Source organism: Melanaphis sacchari, unplaced genomic scaffold, assembly GCF_002803265.2.
Source record: "Melanaphis sacchari strain LSU unplaced genomic scaffold, SCAv2.0 Contig106_pilon_pilon, whole genome shotgun sequence".
NCBI classification, from domain to species: domain Eukaryota; kingdom Metazoa; phylum Arthropoda; class Insecta; order Hemiptera; family Aphididae; genus Melanaphis; species Melanaphis sacchari.
The window spans coordinates 860,141-879,130 of record NW_020270400.1 but is presented as its reverse complement, the minus strand read 5'-3'; the positions used below and the strand labels follow the sequence as shown (position 1 = coordinate 879,130).

General features: G+C 34.0%; 1 protein-coding gene across 1 annotated transcript in view; it reads right to left on the bottom strand.

The window, feature by feature from the left end:
* The window catches only part of LOC112603394 (hormone receptor 4), a 24,859-nt gene extending 6,411 nt beyond the window's left edge, over positions 1-18,448 (bottom strand). The window contains 5 exon segments of the mRNA XM_025351928.1: positions 1-744; positions 1,795-1,909; positions 4,337-4,441; positions 14,421-14,519; positions 18,068-18,448. The exon segment at positions 1-744 is cut by the window's left edge and continues 2 nt beyond it. Of these exon segments, the coding sequence (XP_025207713.1) occupies positions 1-744; positions 1,795-1,909; positions 4,337-4,441; positions 14,421-14,445 (989 nt within the window). The 5' untranslated portion in view covers positions 14,446-14,519; positions 18,068-18,448.
* Between the last annotated feature and the right edge of the window lie 542 nt (positions 18,449-18,990).

Below are 18,990 nucleotides of genomic sequence, written 5' to 3'. Positions count from 1 at the left end.
GTGGGTGCTGACCGGGTGGTCCGCGGGGGTATGGCGGCGGGTGGTTTCATGTCCGTGTTACCGGTAGCAGCCGCAGTCGTGGCCGCGAATCCCGCGCCGCCGATGAGCTCGGGCCGGACGCCGTTGATGCGGCACACGGACAGCACGGACGCTGCGGCCGCGGTGGCCGCGTTACCGGGCGCAGTGGACGCGGCCGACGTCTGCGTGCCCGCGGCGTTCCAAAACGCCGACGACACGGACGTGACGACGGACTGCCGGCGCTGCTGGTACTGCTGCGTCACCGACATGGAGTCGGCGGCGGAGGAGGGCGTGTAACACCGCAGCGGCGGCGGCTGATTCGCTTGAGCGTTCACCGTCGTCCAGGTCAGTGGCGGCGATAACGACGACGACGACAACGATTGCTGCGGTGGCGGCGGCGGAGTTGTCGCCGACTTGACGACGCAACTCAACGGGCTGGTCATCACCACCGACTCGCGCCTTTGCTGCTGCTGCTCCTGTTGCGCTGCCGCCGTCGCCGCCGCCGCCAACGCCGCTGCTGTGGCCACCGCCGAAGGCGATGGCGACGGCGACGGTGGTTCCGTCTTGTTGTCGGCCACCGTCCCGTTTTCGTATCCCGTCCCGATCGCGTCTTTCGGCTGCGGGTCGTCTAACATCTCCTCTTTGACCTTGACGCCTTCTCCCACGTCATTCGGGTCTTGCCCGCTGTCCGTGGTCATGCTGCCGCATTCCGGAGATGACGCCATTCTATATATATACGAACACAAACACACACATGAGCATACAGGACCGATCAAAACGACTTATATTTATTGTGTTTTAATTAGTGAAATTATTATCACGTCCGAAAATAATATAGCGAGCACGATCGACGAAATGTTCCTATTTAATCGATAAGGGTTATTGACGGCTGAGAGCACTTTTAAGGTGTATGATGTATATATTATATGAAGTCCGAGGCTCTGTACCTCGTTCCGTGTCGAACGATTGAATGTTAAACGTGATTGTGCAACGTGCCTAGAAAGAAACTTTTCTATGGCTGATCAACTTTTTTGGCGATGATGTATCTGTATACTTTGTCTATTATTGTACCTACCGATAAATCTATCAATACGGTGAATAAACTTGTAGACAAGTTTAATTCTTATACGTTATATTAACTAAAGATTGATCATCCTACTTTAAAGAATTTCGACTTTTACAATACGAAATAGTAAAAAAAAAAAAAAAGAAAGAAAGATGAGTGATCGATCTCAAGTAACCTCCTTAATAAATTTATTACATAAATATGTTTTAAAAATATAACCGAATATGTAGGCACAATGAATAAAAAGTACGTCATACTTTTAGTGAAACGTATTAATCAATGACTACAAATTAATGAAACGTGCGTGCGTGTATGGTAGTGCTCCACTATCTCTTTTATAGTACAAACGCTATTACTAAGATAATTGTCTACACGAAACTTCTTAAAAGCGACCGGAATCCACTTAATATGTTATTATGTTAGTGTATTATTGCGTCCCATACAATATTTAAAACATCCGATATCGTCCTCGGTTACAAATATACTCCTATAAACATCGTGTATAAACAGAGAGATTTCGCAACAATACATTGTATAGTTAATAAAAGCATAGAATTCGAGCGAAAGGCTAAAGGTATAGTCGCGGTCGCGTTATATTGTCAGAAAACGAGATTTTTGACGCCAGTTGCATAATCATTCGTAAATCACGATTTGTAGCCTCAGTGGCCGATGCCCCGATACCCTCCCCGGCATTTCGTGATAAATCGTACCTATCCATCGATATGATAAGTCCGGGCGACGGTACAGATCTGTCCATTCGGCAAGACGGGGATGCCGGACCAGCGACGTCTGGTGATGAAGTACTCGTGTCCGCTATGCTCTCACCTGTTCAAACATAAATACACATAAAATCATTAAAAATCTTAAACTAAATAAGAAGTACAAAGGGATTTATTTGCACGCGACGTATATACGAGTACGTCATTCCGATATATTGTTGTCCGTACATAGTTTCATGTGTATAGGCCGTTGAAAGAAATTTATAAATATAGGTAATGCACAAGTGCAATTCGGGACAGATAAGATAAACGAAGTCGTTTCAACTACTCCTATTATTAGGTCACGCACTCGGGGGGGCCGTATACGCGACGCATTACAGTGTAGTAACGATAATAACATAGTAATGTATACACGCCGAACCACCGAATGATGAGACTTTTAAACGCCAGTTACGCATATGATAATATAATAGGTGCCTATATTATATATACAATAAATTATGTCCTATATAAGAGCGTAAGTCAGGAGAATAACAGATATATATATAAGTGTCCGACGAGTGTGAAATCGTTGGAAAAAAATCGAAACCATTTGGTTTCGATTTTGGAAATCGGTGTGCATCTATATATATATATATATATATAATATATAATATTGTTATTATTGTCGTCAATGATCATCGGTCAATTATTATACGATATATAGGTCGTCCGATTCTCGGGGAAAAAAATCTCGTGAAGGAACCTATCTATTATATATTATACACAATAATACTGATAAATGAAAAGAAATAAAAACGACATTACGGAATTAGGTCAGATCAGTTCCCATAAGTCCTATCGGTGTTGCCACGTGGGCGAAAACCCTGCGTGCTGCACAAAAAATCACCGTGACAAACCCATATGATTGGGGGTTGCGTTGCAGATAGATTCCCATGACCTTAGACACAATGAAAACCGGCCGATGCCCAGTTATTTTGGACGGGTTGGACGTATTTATTACCGTGTATTGTAGTATTTTATTGTAATATGCATTATTGCGGCTACCATTTACAAAACATATAAGTTTTCTTCCCCGATAATAAATATTGAGTGACTCGTAAAGAATCATCATGATGCGGACGGGTTCAGTGTCAAAACAACAAATACGTCGTGTTTGGGATGTCGATTTGTCTCGGTCACTGGGTTAAGTATTTCGTCCCTATGGCATGCAGTTAGGGGTCAACTACGATTAATAAGTAAATATAAAGACGTCGTGTCGTCACGGCTCGGTAACGAGGAAATTATTAAAAACTGGTACTCGCTGTCATACATACATAAATATTTTAATATATGCAATTTTAGACCACGATGTAATGATATGTATTGGATTTTATACATTTCTGAATTTATTAAAAACGTGACTTCTAAATACGTATATCAATACGTTTTATCATGTTACTCGTTTGACTATAAAATTTAAATTTAAAAATAAATCATATACATTTTAGATTAATCCCGTTTTGAAATTATATTATTTTTCTAAATTTTGTATTGCTGTCGAGAAAAAAAATACTAAACATAATTCAAATAAAGCACGTTGAAAGTTTCGTTGTAACTGTAGCAATACCATAATTGTTAATTAATATTATCTAACGTAAAATAAATCGATGAGAGATCATAATAACTACTAGTTAGGTTCATAATTTGTTGTTATTTCATTCATAAATCATAAACTGTAACTTTAAATTTTAAAAACGTCCAAACAGTTAATTTTATATGATTCAAAATGGATAAAAAAAACCGTAGAGTAGATATTTAAAATAAATTGCTCACTGAAACTATGACATTAATACAGTAAAAAAATAAGTAAATAAATAATAAATTGTGTGAATTATACTAAAAAATTAGCTGAAAAAACATTAGCTATCATTTTCGTTTTATGTATAACAATAAATAGTATAACTAAATACCTTAAATCATAGTTGATAATAACTTAGGTATATATTTTATTATTTTAATAAAACGATGGAAATAGGAAGTTAACATTTTTAAATGTTGTGAATATTATTACGTGTAAAAGTTTACAATTTATGACTAAGGGGCAGGGGCGTGGACCAATATTACACCCTTTTTAAGAATTTAAATGCGGATATGAAATAATAATCAATCATTTTTTTTTTTTTAATTACCATACTTTAATAAATAGTGACCCCGAGTTATACCAAAAGTCTAAGAAAAAAATAAACTAAATAATAATAGCTGTAGAATATTAATATAAATAAGGTTAAATTTTTACCCGTTATCATTTATCAGTTATCATTACAGAGCTAAATCATAACAAAAATCAATCTTATGTTTGAATTTAGTCTGTAAATAATATTGCTAATTCATAACTAGCTTTCATAACTTAAACTAATAATTACAAAAAACCCTCATATAGATATTTATACTTATTCAAAATTACCAAAGTAAAAAGTGAAAGATCTTTAACAAAAAAAAAAAAAAAATTAAGCATAGGAAATTACTTATAAGTATTTAAAAAATATCTTACCGTCACTGCTGCACCTTGAATCTATTTTGCGCCTCTTCAGTTTCAGGTCTTGAAACAGACTCATGGTACTCAGGTCACACGGGGTACTTGTTAGGGTCATAATTCCTGTTCAACAAACAATTTATCGTTACGATTAAAATTTAACGAATAAGACAAAACGATTAACTTTTCATACAACAATAATAGTAGTAATAATAATAATAATAATAGATAATATCGTGCTAAAATTTTTTTTGGAAACTGCACGTTGTACTTTTGTCCACATAAACACGTTAAAACATAAAAAAACTTAATCGACATATATGTGATGTATATGGTCATCATGTAAATATTTACCTCGTTTAATGTAAAAAATATTATTCGTCGATATGCGTGCGTGTAAGTCCGGTTATTTAAAACGTGACGCGACGCATTGTAAAAAAATCTGTACTATAACGCGCGATAACGGTTGCTGCAGCAGTCGCATCGTCACAGAAGGTAACAAAAAATTCAATCATATCTGTCGTCGACGAGAATGCGGCGGTGGCGTCGGCGGCGGCGGCGGCGATAGTGTCATACGCGGGATAAAATCCTAATCTATCTTTTTTTTTTTTTTTTTTTCAATTATTATTATTTCGTATCGAATACAGCCGACACCGTGTGGCGCGTTCGGTCATCGAGTGAATACTGTCACTTTCTCTTCAATCTTTTGTCGCGCACGAGCTACACGAGCACGCCCCGTAGCGCACAACACCCGCGTCACGCGGCATCTATCTCTCAGCGACTGCGAACTCGGGGTAACGCCCAGCCACCGCGACTGCCCCTTTGACGCCTCGAGAACGGTTTTACCGGCAAAACCGGTGGAAAAAAAAAATCCACCGTCGTCGTCGTTAACGATCGCGACGCGAATACCGATCGAATGATTTTTATATTTTTTTTCGTCGTTTTTCGCCCAAAATTTTTGGGGGACTTTTGCGCGGCGTTACGGCGTCGGCGGCGGCGGCGACGGCGATAGCGGGACCCACGTACAATCGATGACGATCGGTTCGGGAATGATCGAGCGGCTGGCGGCGGCGACGGCGGCGGCGGCGGAGAAAAGCGAGAAAGACAAAATAGAAAAAAATATATATATATGTATTATATGCGAGTATTAAACGAGCGTACACACGCGGCGGAGGCTTGTGCAATCTCTGTCTGTTTAATGCAAAACGAACGGTTTTTTTTTTCTGGTGGGACTTTCGGCCCCGCCAATGGTAGCTGTGGCTACTGCCGGCGAACGAACGACGACGACGGCGACGACGACGGTCGGAGAGCGTTTGTATATGTGTGTGTGTGTGTGCGTGTGTGTGTGATCGCTTGTTTGTGTACCGCGTGAAGGTTATAAGTGGGGCCTCCGTTGCGGCCGGTATAAACGAAGAGGGAAGAGGTCGGTAACCTGCTCCGCGGTAAGTAGGTCAGCGCCGTGCGAGTTCGCCCACCCGTTCGGCGGCGGCAACGCTACCGATACCGTTGCCGCCGCCGCCGTATATTTAAACATCGTCAAAACACACGCACTGTGTTATACGCGTTTTGTTCGCCACCTCGTATTCCTCCCCTCACCCCCTCTTCAAGACGACCAAACATCATCATCCCCCGCGCGGCGCGTACGCGGTTTTCCCAACAACCCCGTCCGCCGAGCTGCGGCGTCGACGGCGCGAAAGCGTGCACCAAACGCGGGCGCACGCGCACACCCGGACACCGCGATGTCGGTCGTCCGTCCCAAAGTCACCCCAAATCGCAGTGGGTAAGGGAATCGACGATATTTTCGAAACGAACGCGTTCCCTGAACGCGGGGCTCGCCAGATTTCTAACGATATTTTATCTTATCGCACTTACACACCGTACTACTCTATGATGCTTATTGGCCGATGCGATGCGATGATCAAAAAAATCATTTTCGTCAGTCATTTTATTTATTTTATACGTCTTCTACTATTCGTTAATTTTTCGATTGCGTACGACGCGTTGTGACTCACGAGTCACGGCAATAAAATATGTGATGGCAATAAAATCGTGTGATTTTTGGTTGCTGTGTTTGATTATTTTTTCGATTTTTCGTTTCTTTGCGTAACTGCAGAGGCGACGAACAGATGGGATATTATTATTATTATTATTATTATTATTGTCTTTCGCCAAACCGGATTGTCTGCAGACCGAACGAATTTCGTTCGGTTTTTATTTTGTTTATGTAACACTCATCTCACTCGTTGCGGGTTACATCTTTCACATAGTTAAACGTGTAGCCGCGTGTAGGAACCTATCCCATTTATAGAACTAACATAACACTCGTATTATCGTCTACGTAATGACATCATGGTATCATGTCAACAATTCAAAATATATGCAATTGTATACAAATAAGTCGATTCTTATAAAAGTATCGATTATACATTTATACATAAATTGGAGAAATTTAAATTCAAGTCAATTTATTGACACAAATAGAGTTATATTTTATAATATGTGTGCATATTTTTAGCACGACTTATGATTTATTTGGACCTGCTAAGTGAATGAGTAAAAATAATATTTATACAAAACGCTTATAAAGCCCGGCATCTACGGATCGCTGATAATAAATATTAACTATTTCGATCTACAGATAGATAAATATATGCCTCTATGGACTGCCACGGTGAGAATAAAATAGAAAAATATGATACGTTTGAATGTCGCCCTATGAATGACGCGTGAATGCGTGATAAATATTTCGGGTTTTGTGTGTACGCGAATACATGTGTGTGTGTGTGTGTTTGTGTAAATACCTTAGACAACAAAGGATCTGTTAGTTTTGGCTGCAAAAAAATAAATAGTTTCTATATTGTTGGCGTTCGGAAATTTCTTTTCGTGACAGCCGACGCAAAAAAGGAAAGGGCTTTAAAATATACACGATCACAAGTATATATATTATATTGGTACACGCGCCGCGATACATTCGATCTTAATAATGATTGTAGGTACACGACACAGCGCCAACGTTTTATTTCTAGGCATTCTTTACGCGCCGGACCGTATCGAGTCTTGGAGGTTTTGTTTTGTCCGAACGTCCTTCTATCGAATTACGTATATTTTACAGTTTACGTACAGTTAGGTACGGCGTATATCGCGAGGTACGCCGTACACGTACTTTATATTTATATAGATTATCGTGGCGTACAACACACTGCTAACTCGAGTTACCATCGTCGTTTGTATTTCCCTTGTCTTAGGGAAATACACCCAAAGAAAAAATAAAGACAACACCACCGCAGTCCATAGCAATACTGATAACCGACGAGATTGCACAGTGTATAATACTTACCTCGTACATCGTAATAATATCGTTCCTAATTTAATCATGTTTTTATACAAGTGTTGTCGGATCATTAGCCGCGACGCAACGCATAAAACACAATAACCGATATAATATAATATGTAGGTCGAATTTGTTTTTCAAACGCTATATCTAACATATGACGTCATTTCGAATCCCGGATTCAACCATACACGATTATTATTATCATCGTTGAATAGTCTTACCAAACCGTATATACTATTCGTGTGTGGCGTGTACCTATGTATATACTATACATTATATTACATGTTCGAATGTGTGGACTGTAGATGCGACTGGTATCGATATCTTAGGGATATAAAGGAGGGCTATTGTTGATTTTTTACCGTTTTGTTGATTAGAAGGTATTATTTATACTTTTTTCCATTTAAAAAAAAAATTGATGTGAATATTATTATGTATGGTATTTGATTGATCTTAATTACTTGTTAATAATTGTTCGTTTAATACGTACATATAATATTATTGTAATACTGATTACTATATACGGAAAATATTTCTACAAAAAATACTTGTAATTATCCCGAAAAGCACAAATATTCTTAGAAATAATTTTTTTTTCATAGAAAAAACCATTTTTCAAATAATAGATGTTTCATGTTAAAAATATAATCATCTTTCTCATAGTTAGTGTATCCGAATTTGTATATATTACACATTAATGATCTCTATATGACGTTGGTTAAACACGATGGAGGAGATCGGAGATATTTCTCTCTCAAATTAATATTTATTTTAAATATTATATCACTTAAATTTTTATAAAAAAAAATAATTTAAATGATAAAAACTTTTTTATTATCAATTATCAGAAAAATTATTCACAATTTTTAATATTGTAATTATAGTTTTATTAATAAGTGATAAAAAAAAAAAAACACGTAGGTAGGTACTATAAGATCTTAAATTTTTTTTCGTCTTCAAAGTACATATTAAAAATTCATCTACATTCCCTCTTCCTACCAATTCTCTTTAAAAAATCATTTGACCACTATACTGTTATTATATTATATTTAATTGCATGTAATATTTATATTATAACAATATCATTAGTATCTCAGGAAACTAAAATAAAATAATAACATTATTATAATATATAAGATAGGTATATCTATTATATATCTACATAATCGTTCTGTTGGTGCGTAACTATAAAACGCGACGGTAATATTTATCATTCTTTCGCAATTCGAACTGAGCAGTTTTTTTTCGTTTACTTGTTCAACGTTTGTTTTTTATTCTTTTTCTATCTCTCTCTTCACCAATCAAGTTCACGTCCACGAATATAGTTACAGATATTATTATTATTTTATTCCGTGTCTATTACAAGTAATGTCAGCGGCGGTATCAAATGTAAAAATGCGACACAAGCCAAGAGCCGATCGTACGAAAATAGAACGATTCTTGGAAGATAATTCAAATGTGCACGGCGGCAGACATGAGACTTTTTTCGGCCAACAACTGTGACATACATTCGTCGCGGTTTTAACACAATATATACCCCCGAAAATAATTGACATAATAATGTAGTCCGCTATAATAATATATTATATTATACTAATGTAGTACATTATATAATATAATATAATATGTTTCCGATGACAGTTATACCGTGGTCCGGATGTAATTTCTATATCCGGCTTACGCATCTATCATAATACATATTATAAACTATAATATCCAACAAGACGGTGTTCAAAAAAATTGTAGGTACGTCAAACTCGAGTCATAGGCTTTAGTTTCAAAACGTTTGACAATCACGCCGTTCAATTTGAAAATAAACAATATTGTTGTATCAAGGTCTACCAAAACGGAATAACAAAAAAAAAAACAATTTTTTTTAACCGCTATACTGACACATTTGTAGAACATCAACAATACTCGATATCGATTGTTATAATTATGTTTAGCAAAAAAATTATCATCAAATAGTCATCATTGTTGTCACAAAATATGACCCAAGTTTAGCGTTGAAATTCGCATACGTAGCATTACCCAATATATATTATTATTATAAGCCGTTTTATATTTTTGGCATAGTGAATATCTCATGTATAATCGCATGATGTACACCACACTAATACAGTCATCATACCTAACTATACCTTCTATGCTTATTAGTTGTTACCTACACCTAGGTTACAGTAAATAGTAAATACGTGTCATATATTACATGAAACGAAATACGAATTCTATTCCGGAATTATGGACGGGTTAACATTTGATGTGTTGTTCCGGCGATTAAATAGGGCTTTACAATAATATTATTTTTTCGGCACCTTTAATTTATAGTAAGATAAACAAATTAAATTTATTATTATATTATTAAGCAACGTTCTCCGAGTTACGTTCAATGTTTTAGTTCGGTTTAAGCGATAAGAGGAAAATAAAATAGAATAACCAGCTGCCTATATCATGGGAAACGAGTTCAAGGCAAAACGGGCGGCAAAAACCTCGCACCCGTTGTCGGCCGGCCAACGACCCGACGACCGAGATCTCGGTTAGTGCAAAGGTCGTTTCATGAGATATTTTTGTCCCCACTCCCATTCAGAACCATTTAGTAATGTAATAATCAATGGTCATAATTAGTTTAGCCATCATCTTCCAAACGATTTGTACTTGTGTAAGATTCCCATTAAATATTATATTTATATATTTGTTTAATATAGTGTACCTATACTATATACATACATACAGACATACACACACACACACACACACACACACACACACATACACACTTTAATGTATGTGTACATATTAATATTATCATCATCATCATTATTATTATTATTATTATTAATAATTGTGTATAGGATTTTTATCAAAAAATTCCCCGTTGCGATTATAAAATAATATATTAAACTGTATGCCTGTATGTACGTAGGTATTTAATTTCTAGAAAAATTCGCTGACAATTTTCTTAAAAAGCGCATTTTGCAACATTTTTAATTTTGCGTACATTGGGTGTACATAAATAATCTATAAATATACATTTAATATATTTAGTAATCATGAAAAATATATATATGTAGTAAGTATAATAACCCCGTTCGACGAGATTAAAAAATACATTTCTGTTGTTTTTATAAGACAGTTGAAAGTATATTTTGTTAATTCGTTCATTTGTAAAAACTGATAAGCGACAACGTTGTCATAATATATTCTCATAAAAACACATGTATGTATATATTATATTTATAGTAATAATATACGTTTAAAGACAGTTAACGATAACAATAAGTGGATAACGAGGAGTGACACTGTATATTTAATATTAAAACATGAGTATAAAATATATATGGTGGTGTAGCCAAATGGTTTCTATACAAAGTAATAGCACTTGTGTTTTAAATGTATTTTATGAATTCAAAGTTATGAAAATATTTAATTTTTCTTCATTCAAAATTAAATAATTAAATTTATTTATTTATTCAAAAATGCATTACATTAAATTTTATATTTTATATAATATTATAATTTATAATATTTAATTATACTTCAACAAATTTACAAAAAAATATATATTTTTGATTTTATTACATTTATAATTTATTAAATAAGATTGTTACATCTTATTTAGAAATAATAGTTATGTGTACACTTGTGTACACATTTGAAACATATTATAATGCTATGTCACTTAATTCATATTGTTGTTTAATAAAACAACATACGTTTTATAAAGTCAAGTTATAATTTATTATGATTTATAGTTTATACGACATTTCAATTTTAAAATGACTTCATTTTTATTCTAATAAGTTCATATTTGTTTCATAAAAAATTTAAAATAAGTATGATAAAATACTTAAAAACATTTTTTATATTTAAGTGTAGAATACAGATATGTACTTAATATATTTTAGGAAACATTAAAAATCCCATACATTTTTATTTATTTACCTTTTACAACACATGTAAATTTGTGTCAAGAAAAATTTAAAGTTTATGATTTACAAATTGATAGTTTGATAATCTATAATTTATCAAATTAGAACATATCATAGATAATACGAGATAAAGTGTTTCTACAAAGAGAATATATTATAATTTAATAAAAACATAAAGTAATAACTAATTAGTAATAAATAACTCTTGTAATAATATAATTTTTAACTTAACAAAGTATTCGTCATTTAAATAAAATTAATAATTATTTCTAATTTTTCCAAATATATTATAATTCTTGTGATAAATAAATTGTAGCATATTTTTATTGAAAATTAATTTATAATTAATATATTAATACATTGTATTGCTTATGTGATTATTGATTCCTATCATTTATTACCATTTATATTAATGAATTCAAATTTAATCGAAACTGAATATTTTAACATACCAAATTAATTATTTACCTTCATAAATAAGAAAATAAACAACTATAGAATGACTAAGACTATTATATTTGATCCCCGTGTCGTATTTTAAAATTCTGTAAATATAATAATTAATATGAAAAAATTGTTTGAAAAAAAGTATGTATATTAATAAATAATTATAGGTTACAATGTTTTTATTTAAACCTAATCCAAAACAGCTACTTATTATAGGATATTTTTAGTCTGTATAATGCACATACGTTCGCTAAAAACCGTTACGAAAACATCACGGCATTATTGTACCTACCTATGTTTTGTTTATTTGGCATGCACGCTTTAAAAAAAAAAAGTAAAAAAAATCGAACAATAGCTCTGCTATAGGTTGTCACAATAAATAGGTCCTTGAAGCTTCAATCTGCCTTGAACCATACCGGCCCAATAATTAATTCCAGCACCATTCGAGCTGTATAGGTATAGCCGGTATATGTACACGTTTTACCCACTGGTTTAGAGGTTGTGACGTCAACATCCTTCTCGGAGATTAAAAGCGAAAAATAATAAAAAAACTAACTAATACAATAATAACAACTGCAATATCCATCCACTCTTATCCTCATCATTCCTGCTGCACGTAGCGCAAGATGCAGCAAACCGCACGATATCGATAATATATTATAAATTATAATATCGTATTGTCTTATGTTTAGCATTGGACAGAACAATAAAGACGAATGTTCAGGGAAAAAATTATTATTAAAAAACTGGGTAGTATTGTTATTGTCGTGTAAACGGTAGTCGTGTTGTACAGCGCAGTTTACGATTTTGAGTGCACTAAATTTAGGACTGACTATATAGATTTTTTTTTTTTTTTTTTGTGGGGGGGGGGGGGGGGGGGGGGGGGGAGGAGAAATCCGTTGTGTGGACAAATTATGGGTATTGAAAAATATACTCGTATAATAATTACGTGCACAGGTATGAGGTACGACAAGGAATATAGGCAAATCGCGTCCGATAACGGACGAATTGTAATTATTGTTTAATTATTGTTGTTGTTGTTATTATTATATGCCTACGTTATAAATGTGCCTACTGTTCTAAAGTTCGATTACGACATTGGAGCATTATAAGACAACGACGCTTCCAATCGTCGACTCGTAACAACCGGGCCAAGGTTATAATCGTACATAGTGGGTACAGTCGTATACGCGTCCTATCACGCTTGCACATCAAACATAAACGACACATAGCCGCGTTAGGATACAATGAACTTTACGCACTTCATTACATGGGTACCTTACTTACTCGTCTCCTCCTCCATCCTCTCCCCCACCACCAACCACCGCCAACCTACGCGGACTCGCGCGCACGCGCGCGCGCGCGCGAAAACGTACTTATGCACTTTTATTGTAATATATCTACGGCGTTTATTATCGTATTGTATCACGCGCGTTTATGCACAGATCACAATATCGATCGGCATTTGCATACGATGCATACTTGCAGGGTTACTAAAATGTACGAAAATATCTAATTATTATTATTATTATTATTATTATTATTATTGAATATCAATATATTTTTTATAAGTGTTATTCACGATGGCAGCGATCTCGTTATCGTCTTTCGCTGCCGTTTATTACATCCGAATTCAATTTTCACGTACACGCAAGATAATCCAAATCCACATTATAATGATACGTTCGACCAAGTGACTTATGCATAATATTATATAACATTTATTTCTAAACAAGTCTTCCATCATCTGTACGCCAAAATCCTCTCGGCCGCTGTTTTAAGCGTAGGCGAATTGTACAATAGTATGTAAATAGACAATTAAACACATTGTGTATTACTAATCAAACATAAACCGTTAGATTGTGCTTTCGAGAAATAACAATTCCAGCGGTGTTAATATTTCGGCAGATCAGTACGACTGCATTGCAGGAGATATTTATTTAATATTTCAATAATTCGTTATACCAGATGTCCCTGGACTAGTTGCACGAAGGTGGACACTTGTAGAAGGTCGTAGGGGGTCAAAAACCTTGACTAAGTTTTTTGTTTTTTTAAAATACGGTCACGTCATGTTGTCAATACATGTGATAACTTTTATCAGGCTAAATATTGTCGTAAAAAAGTTACTGTCATCGTGTTTTCGAAAAATATCGGTAAAAATACCAACATAAGTACCATTACAATAACATGGTATAGTACTAGTATAATATAAACATACGTTGCAAGTATCGTAGGCTATTAATTATATAATAAGACACATTTAATTGTATACTATATTATTACTAACTCTTAGTTCTTACATATAAACATTAAACATATACGTAAGTACATAACACATAAACCTGAAAAGAACAGATATTATATCTTAGTTCACTGAAAAATGAAGTTATACTTGTTTTATCCAATGTCTGTGTCATTTTATCTTAATCTTCCCGGGTCTTCGTATTACATATAACACAGCTTTTTCAAAATCTTTTTTTCCGTCCAAATTCTAAAACACAACCGTAAAAGCTTTTTAGCTCATTTGATAATATCTTTGGTTCTCCGAGCCGTTAATTTAAAAAACAAAAAAAAAAGAAGATAAATTATAACCACATTGCAATGTACATAATATATATACATATATTATATACATTACACATATTATTTATAAACATTTTATTTATGCAAATATTTAATTCAAGCAATCTGATTCTCGAACAAAATCGCGGTTCTCAGAGTGTAATCATTATGAACTATACTTTTAGTTAGCTAACACCAGGCTACACTGGTTATAGCCCAAGGCCTGCGCGCAAAAGTGAAAGTGACAAACCAAGCGGCATTGAGCCAGTCCATCTACGTTAATGTTAAGGAAGGCGTTTTGATTATGCAGGTTGTGGCAATGTAGCGATCGTTGAACTCGGTTACAGCCAAACATTCTGAGAAATTTGGAAAAAAATCTGTGTGTAATAGGTAGGTATATGATGACAGGCATAATATGTACAAAAACACAATCAAAATCCATTCTACATGATACACACATTAGGTAGTAATTTATCGAGAAAAAATTTAAACTGCAAAAATCATTGCTTCCGTAGAAATAATAGATTTAAAAATAGTACCTAAGTAACTTATTTAGTGTATAACTACTAACGATGTACAATTTAATAACAATTTGAAAGATATTAATAATAAATTATTTTGTAATTAATTACTGCGTATTTAAGTAGTACAAGTATAATATCATGTGTCGTCAAAAATTTGAACCATCATGACTCAACGTGAAGTTTGCATAGGTGATTACCAATAATGTAAAAAAAGAAATTATTGAAAAGAGAAAAGTGTAATTTAAATTTTAGCAAATTGTAGTCCGTGATAAGTTCAACGAGACACAGCTTTTAGTTTGCAAAGTGAGTGTGTTAATATATTATACAATAAAGAGAACGGATTCTCCCCCTCAAATATAATCGAATATATAATCTTAGAACCGGTTTTTATGTTTAGCTTAGGATAAACAATTTCTATCATTCTTACAACTTGCAAAGGTTTGATATTTTTCACTTATTTTGTTGATAATGATATAAGAGACAATTAAATATGAATTTTTGGTAATATGTATGTATATATATATTTTTTTTGTTGAGGAAAACAATATTGCGTGCCGAAGAACGACAAGGTTACGTCTTATACGACAATCTCTATTGCGATATACACGTCGAATGCAAAACAAAATCTTTTGGTGTACATAAAAAATAAATATATTTCAACTCAAGTATATTACACAGTCTGCTTAGAATATTTACCAAATAGTATTCAATAACATTATTTTTCATATGAATTTATTCCTTGATATAGTCAATACTTTATAATCTATAGTATGGTAAATAGACTTTACAATAGTGTACAATTTTACCCGGAGTTTCATATTTTAATATCGAATAACTATAGTAGTTATTATTTGGAACAATATTTTCAAACTGACTTAAATAAATATTTTTCAAATACGTAAATGTTCACTAGAATTAAGATTAAATCATCTATATTATTATGTATGAATGTATACAATACACGAGTTTTAGGTATAAATCTTTAAGTAAACGTGTGGGAAAATCTAATGCAATAAAAATGGTATTAAATATATTATAATATGTATACAATTAGAGTAACTTATACATTATTTGGTTGACCGCTCTATTACAGTAGTTGATGCACCGCAATGAGGAAATGCACCTACAATTGACCTTACCTAAGGCGTTGGTGGTATTCTCAAGGAGGTCATTCATTTATAACAGTTCTAATTCATTGGATACGAAAATAGGATTTCTAAATTATCAGTCGATAATCAATGTTTATCTATAAGTGTACTTGATTATAATAGATCATAACCGGTAAGTAGTGAATGTAAGGGGTGTCGTTAGTCATTTTGAACATGCAAAATGACGTCAGACCTCCAATGTTTATATAAACGTTGTGAATGTTCTCTCTGTAAAAGCTTTGATTAAGGATTTTGAATACTATTTATGTAAATGAATTATTATAAAATGAAATTCACGAAAGTGATATTTTTATGTGATATACTGTATATCATATACATTATACAAATAATTATAATCAACGGTTATTGCTATTCATACATACACTCTTATAAACATAAGATGCGTTGTATTTTAATAATGAATAAATAATAATAAGTCTGTAAAAAGGAAGTTTAAAACCAGTAATATACAGTATCTACTAAGTTTATGTATGAATTAAATAAATCATAATTATTTTAATAACAGCGATACGCACTTATAGTTTTCAACCATGAAGCCAAATAAGAAATTATGCAACTTTAAAGATCCCGATAAATTAAATTCAACGAATTTATAAATATGGTAGAACACGAACACTAAAGTATAATATAAAATAAATACATTTATAATATAAATAATATGGTTGGAAAAATAGTTTCGAAAATATCTGCAATGCCGCAGACCCGTTCAGATTAGGTCAGGTTAATAGTATGACCAATATTTAGGTGAAAGATGTAATTTGATATGTTTTACAGGAACGAGAGAAGAGACTATATAGATGATAAGCGAGAAAAATGTCGGTCACCGACCTTCGAATCTCTGTGATATTTCTGTCGCGTCTATGTGAATTTTCACAAACCGTACTCATCGAATGTATAGTAATAATAATATAGGTATAAATATCTACAATTTGCATCACGCTGAATTCAGAATACAATGACCCCGGCAGCACATCGTTTTACGACATTATCCGGGGTACTACATTATATCAAGGTGTACCGATAACAATTCGCTATACCTACAAAATAATACAACATTAAATGTTAAAACTATGTACGAGTACCTACGGGTAATCTGTATAGAAAGTTACTAACCAGCTGATAGTGATTTCCTAAAATTATTCTGATACGATGGGATAGTGTATATGGGTAAAAATGCAAAATAAGTAAAATAATTTTTGATCAAATAGTAACTTGTTTTATTTTATCAGGTCATAAGTAAATTATATGCAATAAGAAATATATGGTTGGAAGGTGATTTGAAATATTTGTCAATAACAATTATTTGTCTCGGTCCACAGCCCTGACTATATTATTATGTACATTTACGAATATATATATACTATACGTCTGTAGTGGCGCTTATTAATAAGCAATATAAATATACATATTATATATATATATATATCATACACAATTTATCATGTACACGTGTAAGATATTAGAAATCATTACAGAAAAATAACAAAAATCAAACGGAAAAAGTATTGTGGTACGATAGTCCGGTAGCATCCTCAAACTTCTCTTCGAGTATAATAATAAGAAGTATGCGATGAGATGTACACGCAGGTAAATATGTGGGATGATAAATCGCGCGGGGAAGCATCAACAAATTTACGAGTTGCGGTAGAAATAAAAATATCTTCTCCGAGGTCAAGTTCGAGGCACCCAAGAATATCTTTACCTATACCGCGTATAGACTAAAATATTGTTATCAGTAGTCGTAAAATACTACACACTTACAGAATACGCATAAACAAACGTACCTTAGTGACAAGGAATCCATTTGTTGTCTAATGATCAATCGGAAAAATCGTCCTCGAGATTCGTTTAAAATCGTAAAAACTTGAAAACTTCGTTAATGTTATTTACTCGTATGTTATACCGACGACGGACAGAGCACGGAGTTTAGCGCACAGTAAGTAAAAAACGTACCAAGTGTAAAACTTTCAAGTACGGCGGCGGCGGCGGCGACAACGACGAAAGTATTATTATGATCGTTATTGTTCGTTATGTTATTTTTTATTATTATCATCAAACAAAATGCATTCGTGTGGTCGGTACGCGCGCGGCGTGTGTACCCGCTGTACTATACGTTTTGAGACGCCGAGGAACGCATTTCCGAACCGTCCGACCGGCAAACACTTTCTCCCGGGTCCGGGCATGGTCCACCGCGGAGAGCATGGATCCTTTCTCCTTTCGTTATCGCCGTACCACCATTGTACCTACTGTCTTCGTCACCGTCGTCAACACAGAGGGGAGGGATTTATGGTATATACATAAAAACAAGGTACCTACCTATACTATATATTCATGTGTTTGTGTGGTTTTAGTCGTCGTGTCAATCACCCAGTGGTATATATTATTATTATTATTATTATTGTTATTTGTTAATATATGTTTATACTCTCACTCACCAAGTACACGACAGCCTATTCCCACTCCACCGACAGAGTCATAAACTTATAAGAATATATTAATATAATAATAAACCTATACATAGTAAACGGTCATCTATTGCACTTCCGCCTTGTCTTTCAACGTTATGATATAGTCGTCGTGACTGGCTTTAGGTTTGTTCACCACCCACATTTATATGTATCTGTAACCCCGAGCTTGTGATCACGATACGTAGATACAGGGTATCTATTTATTTTATTGTTACGTCGATAAACAACGACAGACACGC